Source organism: Lutra lutra, chromosome Y (genome assembly GCF_902655055.1).
Source record: "Lutra lutra chromosome Y, mLutLut1.2, whole genome shotgun sequence".
Lineage (NCBI taxonomy): Eukaryota > Metazoa > Chordata > Mammalia > Carnivora > Mustelidae > Lutra > Lutra lutra.
This window is the reverse complement of record NC_062297.1, coordinates 134,816-147,836: the sequence shown is the minus strand read 5'-3', so window position 1 is coordinate 147,836 and position 13,021 is coordinate 134,816. Positions and strand designations below refer to the sequence as shown.

The 13,021-nt window shown below is 36.0% G+C and overlaps 1 protein-coding gene across 4 annotated transcripts in view; it reads left to right on the top strand.

Moving 5' to 3' along the window:
• The window catches only part of LOC125092595 (lysine-specific demethylase 6A-like), a 172,952-nt gene that overhangs the window by 122,679 nt on the left and 37,252 nt on the right, over positions 1–13,021 (top strand). For all 4 annotated transcript variants that reach the window (XM_047716962.1, XM_047716961.1, XM_047716963.1 and 1 more), the window contains one exon: positions 7,102–7,880. In XM_047716962.1, coding sequence (XP_047572918.1) covers positions 7,102–7,880 — 779 coding nt within the window. The remainder of the gene's footprint in view (positions 1–7,101; positions 7,881–13,021) is intronic.

The window sequence follows — 13,021 nt, the reverse complement described above, 5'->3', positions numbered from 1 at the left end:
GGTTTGTAGTTTGGGCTTTAGTAATTTTAGTAGGGGTATGGTGGTATCTTATCTTTTAGTTTTACAAATCTCTAATGTGTTTGGAGCATCTTCTCATTCCATCTATATTAACTTTTGAGGCATGTGTTCAGACCTGTGTCTAACCTGTGTCCATTTTTCAGTTGTACTAGTTTCTTTTTATTAAAGATTTTTATTTATTTATTTGACAGAGAGAGATCGCAAGTAGATGGAGAGGCAGGCAGAGAGAGAGAGAGAGGGAAGCAGGGTCCCTGCTGAGCAGAGAGCCCGATGCGGGCCTCGAACCCAGGACCCTGAGATCATGACCTGAGCCGAAGGCAGCGGCTTAACCCACTGAGCCCCCCAGGCGCCCCAGTTGTACTAGTTTCTTAATGTTGGGTGTTAGATGTTTTTTCTTCCTTCTATATTTGATAGTCCTTCACCACATAGGTATATTGTGTTTTCTTCCCCAATTCCTACTTCTTTTTTTTTTTTTTTAAGATTTTATTTATTTATTTGACTGAGCGAGAGATCACAAGTAGGCAGAGAGGCAGGCAGAGAGAGAGAGGAGGAAGCAGACTCCCTGCCGAGCAGAGAGCCCGACGTGGGGCTCAATCCCAAGACCCTGAGATCATGACCCCAGCCGAAGGCAGTGGCTTAATCCACTGAGCCACCCAGGCGCCCCAATTCCTACTTCTTTTCTCATTCTTTGACAGTGCCCCTTAGAGAGCAGAAGTTTTTAGTTTTAATGGAAGTCTAGTGTACCAATTCTTTCATGATTGTGCCTTACAAGTACTATTGAAGAAGTCTTCACCATGGCTAATGTATCTAGATTTTCCCCTATGTTAATCATGCAGTTTTGTACTTCTGCATTTTACATTTAGATCTGTGATACTTTCAGTTAATTTTTTATGAAAGGTGAAATACCAGTGTAAAGGTTAATTTTCTTTAATTAAAATTAAAACTTAATTTTAAATTAAATTTAATTAATTAATTTAAGTTAAGTTAAAACTTTAATTTAAAATTAGTTGTTCCAGCACCATTTAAAAAAAGAATGTATCTCTCCATAATAATGCTTTTGCTCCTTTATCAAAGTTAACTATGTTTATGGTCTGTTTCTAGGCTGTATGTTTCGTTCCCTTGATCAGTTTGTCCACAGTGTAGTTCTTTGATTAATATAGTTTTATACCAAGTCTTAAAATCAGGTAGTGCAGAATTTTGTGTTGGGTATTTTGGATGTTTTATTTTTCCATAAACACTTAAGAATGACTTTGTAAGCATTCAGAATAATTGTGCTGGGATTTTTATTTTAATGCATTGAATCAGTGGATGAAATTTATAAGAATTGACATCTTAAAATATCTAACTATGAGGGGTGCTTGACTGGCTCAACAGCCAGTTGACTGAATGACTCCTAGAACATCCAGCTCTTGACCTTGGGGTATGAGTTCAAGCCACACTTTGGGTGCAGTGATTACTTAAAAAGGTGGGGAGAACTAACTGTAAATATGGAATATCTCTTAATTTTAGTTTTTCATCACGTTTTGTTTTTCTTACAGAACTTTTCATCATGTTTTGTTCTTATAGATCTTTTCATCATGTTTTGTTCTTACAGATCTTTCACATGTTTTATTAGATTTATCCCTAAGTATTTCATTTTGGGGATAGTATTGATGTGAATGCTATTAGTGATTTTTAATTTGAGATTCCATTTGTTCATTGCTGGCACAGGAAAGCAAGTGACTTCTGTATTATACCCATGTATCTTTAATATTGTTTATTAAATCCATGAGGTTTTGTTGAGTTTTAAACTTGCTATTTGGGCAGTTATGTAACCTTCAAGGAGTGTCTCCTCCCTTTCTTCCTCCCTTCCTCACTTTCTTCCTCCCTTCCTCACTTCCTTTTTAAGATTATTTATTTGGGAGAGAGAGAGCAGAGTGAACACACGAGTTGTGGGAAGAGACAGAGGGAGAGAGAGAACCAGGCTCTTCGCTTAGCAGGATCTCAGGACTCTGGGATCATGACCTGACCTGATGGCAGACCCTTAACCAAATGAGCCTTAGATATCTCAGTGCCCCTTCTTTCTTTATTTTTAATTTATTTCCTTTTTATATCCTTGCTTTATTGCATTAGAGTTTTTAGCATGGTTCTGAAAGAATTGTGAATAGGAACATCCATGCTTTGTTCCTGATCTTGGGGAATGCTTTGCGTTCCTCACCCTTCATATAATGCAGGTGTAGTCTTTTTAGAGATATTCTTACCAGAGGAGGAAGTTGCTCTGTATTCCAGGTTTACAGGAGTAATTTTACCATGCTTGTATTTGCTTTTCTTTTTCTGTATAGATCGTACAATCATATGGTTTTGCTTTTTCAGTGTTTTAATGTGATGGATTACAATGAGCGGTTTCCTAATGTTGAATCAACCCACATACCTGGGATAAATACCGCTTGGCCATGGTATATAATTCTTTTTATACATAGTTAGATTCTTTGCTGATATTTTGTAGAGGATTTTTGCACCTGTGTTTATAATACATATCCCCCCCCCCTTTTTTTTGTTACTGTCTTTTTATAACATCTTTGGTGATGTCATATAATGTTTAGTATTGATATTAAGATAATCATTATCTTAACCTCATTAAGTATGGTTATGAAATGTTCTCTCTGCTTCTATTTTCTGGGGCAAACAGTAGAGCTTTAGGATAATTTCTTCCTTAAATATTGGGAGAAACTCAACCAGTAAATTCATCTAGCTCTGGTAGTATTTTCTGTTATGGCAAGTTTAAGTTTTGGCAAGTTTAAGAATTAAGTATAGTTCACATACAATGTTATATTACTTACAGGTGTACACGTAGTGCTTCCACAATTCATAGATTAGGCAGTGTTCACCATAATAAATCTAATTCCTTTCTGTCACCATGCATAGTTACACAGTATTCTTTACTATATTTCTTATCCTGTCCTTTATATCCTGTAATGTATTTTATAACTAGAGGTTTGTACTACTTAATCCACTTAAATTGCCTATCCACATACAACCCTCCCCTCTGGCAACCACCAACTTTATTACTGTATTTGAGTCTGTTTCTGTTTGTTTATTTATTCATGTATTTTTCTGTTTGTTTATTCATGTAATTTGCTTTTTATATTCCACCTGCAAGTGAAATCATAAAATATTTGTCTTTCTTTTACTTATTTAATAAAATATCCTCTAGGTCCATCCATGCTGTCACAAAGACAGCATTTCATCTTTCTTATCATTAATAGTATTCCATTGTATATTTTTATACTACATTGTTTTTATCCATTCATCTATTCATATACTCCGATTCTTTCCATAATTTAGCTGTTGTATAAATAATGCTGCAGTAAACAGAGGGTAGCATTTATTTTTTCAAATTAGTGGGGTTTTTTTTTTCCTCCTGTGGGTTAACATTTAGTAGTGGAATTGTTGAATAATATGATGTTTCTGTTTTATAATACTCTTTTATTTTTTTATTCTTAATACTCTATTTTAATAGTCTTTACTCAGCATTTGCTCCAATTTACATTTCTATCAACAGTCCATGAGAATTCCTTTTTCTCTACGCCTTTACTAACATTTAGTTATTTTGTGTCTTTTGATTCTAGTCATTTTGACAGGTGTGAGATGGTATCTTATTATGTCTTTAACTTGTGTTTCCTGTTGAGTGATGTTGAGCATCTTTCCATGTGTCTGTTGTTCATCTGTATGTCGTCTTTGAAAAACTGTCTATTTGGGTCCCCTATCCATTTTTTAAGTCAGACTATCTGGTTTTGGGTATTGAGTTATTTATTAGTTGGGGATGCTAACCACTTATCAGGTATATCATTTGCAGGTTACCTTCTCCCATCCCATACATCGTCTGTTTCTTTTGTTGACTATTTCCTTTGCTGTGTAAAAGCTTTTATCTTAATAAAGTTCCAGTAGTTCCTTTTCGATGTTTTCCCTTGTCTCAGGATTCATATCTAGAAAAATACTTCTGTGGCTGACATCTATGAATTAATGTTTGTTTTTGTTCTACAAATTCTGTGGTTTCAGGTGTTGCATTTAGGTCTTTAATCTCTATTGGGTTTATTTTTGTGTATAGTATAAAAAAGTGGTCCAGTTTCATTTTTTTGCAGGTAGCCATTCAGTTTTCCCAACACCATTTGCTGAAGCGACTGAGACTGGTTTTCCCCCATTGAATATGCATGGCATTTATTTTCTTATGAGTACTTGGAACCTTTCATCCCACTGTTGTCTGGTATAAAAAGTCTTTTGTTTCTCTTAAAACTCTTATATTTTATTGTGGTGAGTCATTTTCTTTGCTGCTTCTGGATTTTTTTTTTTTTAAGATTTTATTCATTTATTTCACGGAGAGAGATCACAAGTAGGCAGAGAGGCAGGCAGAGAGAGAGAGAGGGAAGCAGGCTCCCCGCTGAGCAGAGAGCCCAATGCGGGACTCGATCCCAGGACCCTGAGATCATGACCTGAGCTGAAGGCAATGGCTTAACCCACTGAGCCACCCAGGCGCCCCTTCTGGATTTTCTTTTTGTAGATTTTGGCAAATATTTTATTATGATGTCTCAGGTGCAGTTTTTTTGTTTGTTTTAGTTAGGGTTTCTATACTTAACTGAGTTAGAAACAAGATTTTTTTTTTATTAATACAGGGAGATTCTGCCTTTTTTTCTTTCAGTACAGTTTTTGGTGGCCTATTCCTCTAAGTTTAGGCATTTTTTCTATTAGGTATTGTTCACTTAAAGTCTGTATTATAACTCTGTGTTTAATGTTGTTTTTTTTTCCCTCAATGTATGTTTTTTACCTTAGTAAAAAGGTAAAAGGAACCTCTGAATTTGTTTGTTCACAGCCACCATCTTGTTTTTATCTCTGGTTTTAACTTTTAGTCTAGTCTCCTGAAATATTTCCCTTTGTGCTTAATAGGTTGGGGTCTAATTCTGATTTCTTATTAAATTTACTAGGGTCTAAAACTAATTTATTATGATCAGCATTGTGACCATAGTCCCTCAGGCTTCTGTTGGCTGTCTATTCAGTGTGGGTTGAGGACTACATTGAAAATTTCAGTCTGTTCTCAAGTCCTTCTTTACTTTCAGTGTACCATGGAGTCCTGTTAAGAGAATAAACTCGAAGTACTCTGATCTATAGCTATAGAAGTAATACATTACTGCTTTTAAAATCTGTATGTCAGTTTGATGATGGTGAATGCGTTTTTTAATTGCCTACCCACTTTTGAATAGTATTGATTAGATGACAATATTTGTTACTTTTATGAAAATTGATTTTATACAAGGATTTTAAAGATTTTATCCTAATTACTCCATGATTATTCTTTTACTTAATTATTCCTCACTAAAGTATCCTTTGTACACTTAACCTCCATCATTTTTAATGTTTCCAGCATTAAAGTAGATAAAATATAAGTGATATTCTTGATTTAAAATACATTATTAGCTTAGGGTATCTTCGGTGGTAAAACAGTATCAACAGCATGCTGGCAGATTTTAATTGGCTACCTAAGACTGACTTTACTGTGTACATTACTTAATTCCGTTTCATATGAAAGCAGAAGGCTTTTGCCTTGTTGCTAAATTAATTACCAACTTAGAATTACTAATTCTAAGATAATCTCTAGCGTTTTAAGATTTAACTCCATATAAAGTTTCATATTAAAATATGTTAATGTATAGTTATATTTCTAACTCAAGAGGAGTTGTTTTCATGTTCTGTTATTAGAGTAGCTTGGGAAATATTAAACCATTGTTTTCTTATTCCATATTACTTTAATCAGTATTCCTTAATTACTGTATTGTAAAACAAAATGAGAATCTATTTAGAGCAGTTAACTATGCCAAAGACAAATTTCACTTAAAATTAATTCATTGTATATTTTAATTCCATGGATAAGTTTCCTGTTGGTTCAGAACTTAATGATTTAAAAAACTATCCCATAAAAATGCTCTAACATTATCCATATATTCTCCTAATCTTGTGAATTTAGGAAAAAGTGCCATCAATTCTTGAGTAATAAGTGAGGAACTACACATAAAATGTCTGTGGGTTATGAGCGGTGAGGGTGAGAATATAGAAATCCATGTAAGTTATTCCTTGAAATATGTTCATAGATTTAATAGTTTTTGGGTTTTGGATGAAAGATACGTACCAGATTTATATTATAGAGTAACTGGTAATTTCAAAGATTTAGTAAGTACACTTTCTGTATTAAATTTATAATACTTTAAAAATTTTTATTTATTTATTTTTAAGATTTTATTTATTTATTTGACAAAGATCACAAGTAGGCAGAGAGGCAGACAGAGAGAGAGGGGAAGGGAAGCAGGCTCCCTGCTGAGCAGAGAGCCTATTGTGAGGTTCGATCCCAGGACCCCGGGATCATGACCGGAACTGAGGGCAGAGGCTTTAACCCACTGAGACTCCCAGGCGCCCCTATAATACTTTTTAGATAAGTGATTTGTGCTCTTTAGTTTGTGTAATGGCTTTACTTGGTAATGACCATATGTATTTTTTACCATATGTAAATTTACAGATAACATTTCCATAAAGGTGAAAATCTATATAACAGAAGTGAGCATTAAAAATTCTTAAAGCCCAGAGGCGCCTGGGTGGCTCAGTGGGTTAGGCCTCTGCCTTCGGCTCAGGACATGATCCCAGGGTCCTGGGATCGAGCCCTGTATCGGGCTCTCTGCTCAGCAGGGAGCCTGTTTCCTCCTCTCTCTCTTTCTCTCTGCCTACTTGTGATCTCTGTCAAATAAATAAATAAAAATATTTTAAAAAAAATCCTTAAAGCCCAAATATGAAGAAATATCTTGGCACACTAATACAAATTATGCAGCCCAGTTATATAATTTTTGCTAAAGATTCTGACCATCTTAATCAGTGGATTATGGGACCTTGTAAAAATAAGTTTTAGGTTTTAGATTATTATACTGCACATTTAATTGCTTATTTTTGTGGCTTATTAAACATTTTGATCCTCAGTACTGTTCTGTGTATGTATTCTGAGTTTGCGTAATAATAGATTTAAACAAATCTTGGTAATTTCTTTCTTTCTTTTTTTTTCCCCCCAAGGGGCTTCACAAAGATCAGAGTTCACATTTGGCAGGACCCAGTGACGAACAACCTCCCTTTTTTACTGGGCCTGCCCAGTATCTCGAGGCAGCTAGCACTGCTATTCAGAAACAGACTGGACTTCGAACTCTGCCTAACAATTCAGTAACACAGGGAGCTGCTTTCTATCACCTCTCCTCTCCTATTCCTACCTCAGGTGGACAACAAGGCATTACCTTTACCAAAGAGGGCAAATCTTCAGGAAATCAATCCTTGGTGCCTGAAACAAGCAGGCATGTTGGAGACAAACCTAATGGCTGTGCTGGTGTCAAAGGACTTTCTAATCATGTTCAGCAGTTGATGGCAGAACCTCTTTGTAGTCCTAACCATGGAGATTCCACATCACCAAATATACAAATTTCAGACAATCCTCAGGTCTCTGCCTTGTTGGTTGGAAAAGCCAATGACAGTGGGGGTAGTGGAGCTTGTGACAAAGTCAGTAATTTTCACCCCACTATTTGTACAAAGACTAATAATTCTGTTGCCTCTTCACCCTCTTCGGTCATTTCTACTGCAACACCTTCTCCAAAATCCAGCGAACATACAGCTGTACACAGTGTTCCCAGCCTTAATAGTCCTCACAGTACGTTACATACATTTAATGGAGAAGGTCTAGAGAACTCACAGAGCTCTGTAAAAACGGACCTGCCTATAATTAGCCAAAAGACTGGTCCTCATATTATACCATCAATATCTGTGTCCATATATTCAAGTTCCTCAGAAGTTCTGAAGGCATGCAGGTTAGTATGGGGATGTCTGTCACAGAATGGGAATGGTTGACTACTATTGAGATCAGTAAATAATATTTTGACTTTATAAGTAATAGAAATTATGTTTCAGAAAAAAACGTAAACTGATAATAGTCATCTAAAATAACAATTTCAAAAGCATCTTTTTTATGCTTCTTATTATGGTTATAGTTTAGCAACGTATCACATGTGAAAAACATTTCTACAACCTGCTTTACCTGAGAGGAATGCCTTTTTTTTTTTTTTTTTTAAGATTATTTATTTATTTATTTGACAGAGAGAGAGAAATCACAAGTAGGCAGAGAGGCAGGCAGAGAGGGGGAAGCAGGTTCACCGCTGAGCAGAGAGCCCGATGCGGGACTCGATCCTAGGACCCTGGGATCATGACCTGAGCTGAAGGCAGAAGCTTTAACCCACTGAGCCACCCAGGTGCCCCGAGAGGAATGCTTTTAACTAGTATTGTCTTCTGTTGGTTATCTGAGTTATCTGCTTCTCCACTATTGACCTTATACTGGGAAATAAAACCTGAGAATGATTTAAATCATATTTGGTAGAAAACAACAAAGCCTGGAAAACTACACTGTATGTTTTCTTCTGTTAACACTTTGACTGTAGAAGAAGTTATAAAGTAGCCACTCTGGTAAGGGTTAGCCATATTCTGCTACTCCCAGAAATTCTTTTCTTAAGTGCTTGCCTTCCCACAAAAGAAGAATCAAAGAATAAGGAAAACTTTGTTTTGGTATTGTGATACAAAATAGATTTCCCCCTCTTACAGATCTTAATTTACCTTTTAAAAATACAGATTTACTCTGGTATGATTCACATACCACATGTCACTCATTTAAAATGTATAGTTCAGGGGCGCCTGAGTGTCTCAGTATTTAAGCATCTGCCTACAGATTGGGTCATGCTCCTAAATTCCTGGGATTGAGCCCTGCCTCAGGCTCTCTGCTTGGTGGGAGGCCTCCTTCTCCCTTTCCTACTCTTGCGTGTATCTCTTGTGTTTTCTGCTATTCACAACTGAATAGCTTCTGTACTGCTTGTATGTCTCTCTCTGTCAAATACATAAGTAAAATCTTTAAATAAAGTAAAATGTATACAGTTCATTGGTATTGTAATGTATTCCTAGGTAAGGGCAAGTATCACCACAGTCAAATTTACAGGAATTTTAGCACCTCAAAAGGAAACTAATTAACAAGTTTTTAATGTGGTTTTTTTTTTTTTTAAGATTTTATTTATTTATTTGACAGAGATCACAAGTAGGCAGAGAGGCAGGCAGAGAGAGAGGAGGAAGCAGGCTCCCCGCTGAGCAGACAGCCTGGTGCAGGGCTCGATCCTGGGACCCTGGGATCATGACCTGAGCCGAAGGCAGAGGCTTTAACCCACTGAGCCACCCAGGCACCCCACAAGTTTTTAATGTGTTTTTCTGTTTATACTAAACCCAATAGAATCTAATCATAAATTAAATAATAAATTACCTTTTTCCTTTCTTGAATTTACTTATAAATGTACTTTTTCATTGTTTAGAGACACTAATAAAACTTGGATAAAGTAAGTGCTTAGGGTAAATATATGAAATGCTCTATAAGGTTTTTATTATGTAACATTTGAAATTTGAACACTGATACATTGGTTTTTTTATGTATTTATTTACTTATTTATTTATTACTATTTTTTAAAGATTTTATTTATTTGTCAGAAAGAGAGAGAGAAAGCACACAAGCAGGCAGAGAGGCAGGCAGAGGTGGAGAGAGAGAGGCGGAGAGAGAGTCAGGCTCCCCGCTGAGCAAGGAGCCCGATGCGGGACTCGATCCCAGGACCCCGGGATCATGACCTGAGCCGAAGGCAGAGGTTTTTAACCCACTGAGCCACCCAGGCGTCCCTACATTGGGTTTTTTAAAAGATCTTTTTAATTTGAGGTTGAAATTAAGTAAAATAGAAAGTAAGTGCAGTTTAAATATTTTCGAAGTACCTTGGCTATTTACTACATGTTTTGAATTTCATAGTTGAAAATAATTCTTACTTAATTTAAGACTCTAAATCTCCTCTTGAAACTGCTGGTTATGTATTTCTCTATGTGATGAATCTAAAACTTGCTTAGATGTGAATTATTAGATTATTAGGATTATGAGTCAGCCATTAAATGTGTATCACTGAGAAAGTTAAGCAGTATAGCACATTTAAAAAAAATTTTTTTTAAAGATTTTATTTATTTATTTGACAGAGATCACAAGTAGGCAGAGAAGCAGGCAGAGAGAGAGGAGGAAGCAGGCTCCCCACTGAGCAGAGAGCCCGATGCGGGGCTTGATCCCAGGACCCTGGGATCATGACCTGAGCCAAAAGCAGAGGCTTTAACCCACTGAGCCACCCAGGCGCCCCACATTTTAAAATTTTTTATGTAATTTGTACTTAGCAGCCACCTAATGTGGAGTAATGAAAATAATTAATATTTTATGTAAAGTTACGGTCAAATGAAATTGGTATCTTTCATATTTTTTAGTAGATTCGAGATTTTAACCTCATCTCATTTTTGAAATGTCTGTAAATACTCAGTTTTGGGTAAACAAGGTTAAGATTCATTTTGGCTTAGGAACAGCTAAAAGGACTTCTTCCTTATGTCAGATATGATTTTTTTTTTCATCTTTTTTTTTATTAATTTTATTTTTTATAAACATATAATATATTTTTATCCCCAGGGGTACAGGTCTGTGAATCACCAGGTTTACACACTTCACAGCACTCACCATAGCACATACCCTCCCCAGTGTCCATAATCCCACCCCCCTCCCAACCCCGCTCCCCCCATCAACCCTCAGTTTGTTTTGTGAGATTAAGAGTACTTATGGTTTGTCTGATTTTTATTTTTTAAACTTGGAAGTATTGGGGTACCTGGCTGGCTTATTTGGAAGAGTATATGACTCTTTATCTCAGGTTTGTGAGTTTCAGCGCAACATTTGCTGTAAAGATTACTTAAAAATAAAATATTTAGAAATAAAGTTGCCGGATGCCTGGGTGGCTCAGTGGGTTAAAGCCTCTGCCTTCGGCTTGGGTCATGATCCCAGGGTTCTGGGATCGAGCCCCGCATCGGCCTCTCTGTTCTGCGGGGAGCCTGCTTCCTCCTCTCTCTCTGCCTGCCTCTCTGCCTACTTGTGATCTCCGTCTGTCAAATAAATAAATAAACAAAATCTTAAAAAAAAAAAAAAAAGAAAGTTTTGTTTTTTTTTTAAATATTTTATTTTAAATCTTTAAATCAGACAGAATGGCAGGCAGAGGCAGAGGGAGAAGCAGGCTCCCTGATGAGCAAGGAGCCCGATGTGGGACTCGATCCCAGGACGCTGGGATCATGACCTGAGCCGAAGGCAGCTGCTTAACCAACTGAGCCACCCAGGTGGCTGATTTATTTATTTTGTTCACAACTCTGTACTTTTGCCCTGGGGTTGACTCTTGTATTTTTAGCAGAGAAAAACTTGTGGTTTCTTTCTTATCAAAAATATGCATTAGTTCTGTGAGAGAAATTCCTATAGTTTCTGACTTGCACTTAATAGGTAGAAATGTATTAAGCAATTACCATGTGGTTTCATTGTATTACTTGTTCTAGGTTTTCTTACATATCAAAAACAGCAGAGAAAAACTTGTGGTTTCTTTCTTATCAAAAACATGCATTAGTTCTGTGAGAGAAATTCCTATAGTTTCTGACTTGCACTTAATAGGTAGAAATATATTAAGCAATTACCAGGTGGTTTCATTGTATTACTTGTTCTAGATTTTCCTACATATCTGTGTTCCTCATAGGTTTTTGAAGTCAATTTTATTTTTATTTTTATTTATTTTTTCTTTTTTTTTTTAGAGGGAGAGGTGAGGGGCAGATAGGGAGAGAGAGAATCTTAGAATGGCTTAGCAACCTCTCAGTCTCCAACCCTGAGCCAGACCTTAGGTTCCATTCCACAACCCCAAGGTCATGACCTGAGCGGAATTCCAGATCCAGGCACTTAACCAGCTGACCCACCCACGCGCCCTAAGTCATGATTATTTTTAAAGTGCTATTTGGTTCATCTTGGTTGCACTTACGGTATCTTGCTTTTCTTAGGAGTTTAGTTTGTAACTTCAGTATTCAAGAGATTGAATTAGTGTTAGCTCTCTTGCGCATGTCTTTTTTTTTTTTTTTAGAAATATATTTACACTTCACATTGCTTGAGTTTTCTGTATATCCGTATTCTGTTATAGAATTGTAAAAAGTATGGAGACATACACTATCTATCCTTTTTTATTACGTAGTCTTTTTTTTTCATACTGTGAATAGCTGAACTTGATGCCACATTAAATTGGCTTAAAAGACTTTGAAGAGCTTGTTAATATTTGACCCATATTTTGTGGTATTCTGAAATATTATCTGTTATATTCTATCACATTTCTCTCTATGAAACAAGTTTTTTGTAATCAATCTGAATTGTATGTACTATAAAGTGATACATAATCCAGCATTGAAACCATTTCTTTATTATGTAGAGATTGTATTGAGTCTTAATGCATTGGTCTAAGAAGATACTTGCATTTTCCCTTTATCAGCTTTAGACAGGTAGTTTTTACTTGTGAAAAGCAGTTATTCTGTGGATTTTGTAAATTAGAAACAGTTCTGTATTTTAAAACTTAAAAATGTATCATATCTAACTGGTAATGTAAACAATATGGGTCATCATGTTTTGTAGGTACTGGAACTATTCATTTAACGTTTAACCTTAATAAATACTTACAAGTATAGAAGTTTAGTTTAATATAGGCCTGCACATTGTTTTATTTTTTTAAAAAGTAATTTTAAACCTTTTTTTTTTTTTTTTAAGATTTTATTTATTTATTTATTTCTCAGAGAGGAAGGGAGAGCACAAGTGGGGGGAGTGGCAGGCAGAGGGAGAAGCAGGCTCCCCATTGAGCAAGGGGCCCGATGTGGTACTCAATCCTAGAACCTTGGGATCATGACTTGAACCAAAGGCAGATGCTTAGCTGACCAAGCCCCTCAGGCGTCCCTTTAAACCTCATTGTTGATTACAACATTAGAAGTTCTTTATTGCAGTTAAAAAAATAAGTTATATACCCTCAGAGCTATTTAATATGGCATCTGTATAGTTGACAGGTAT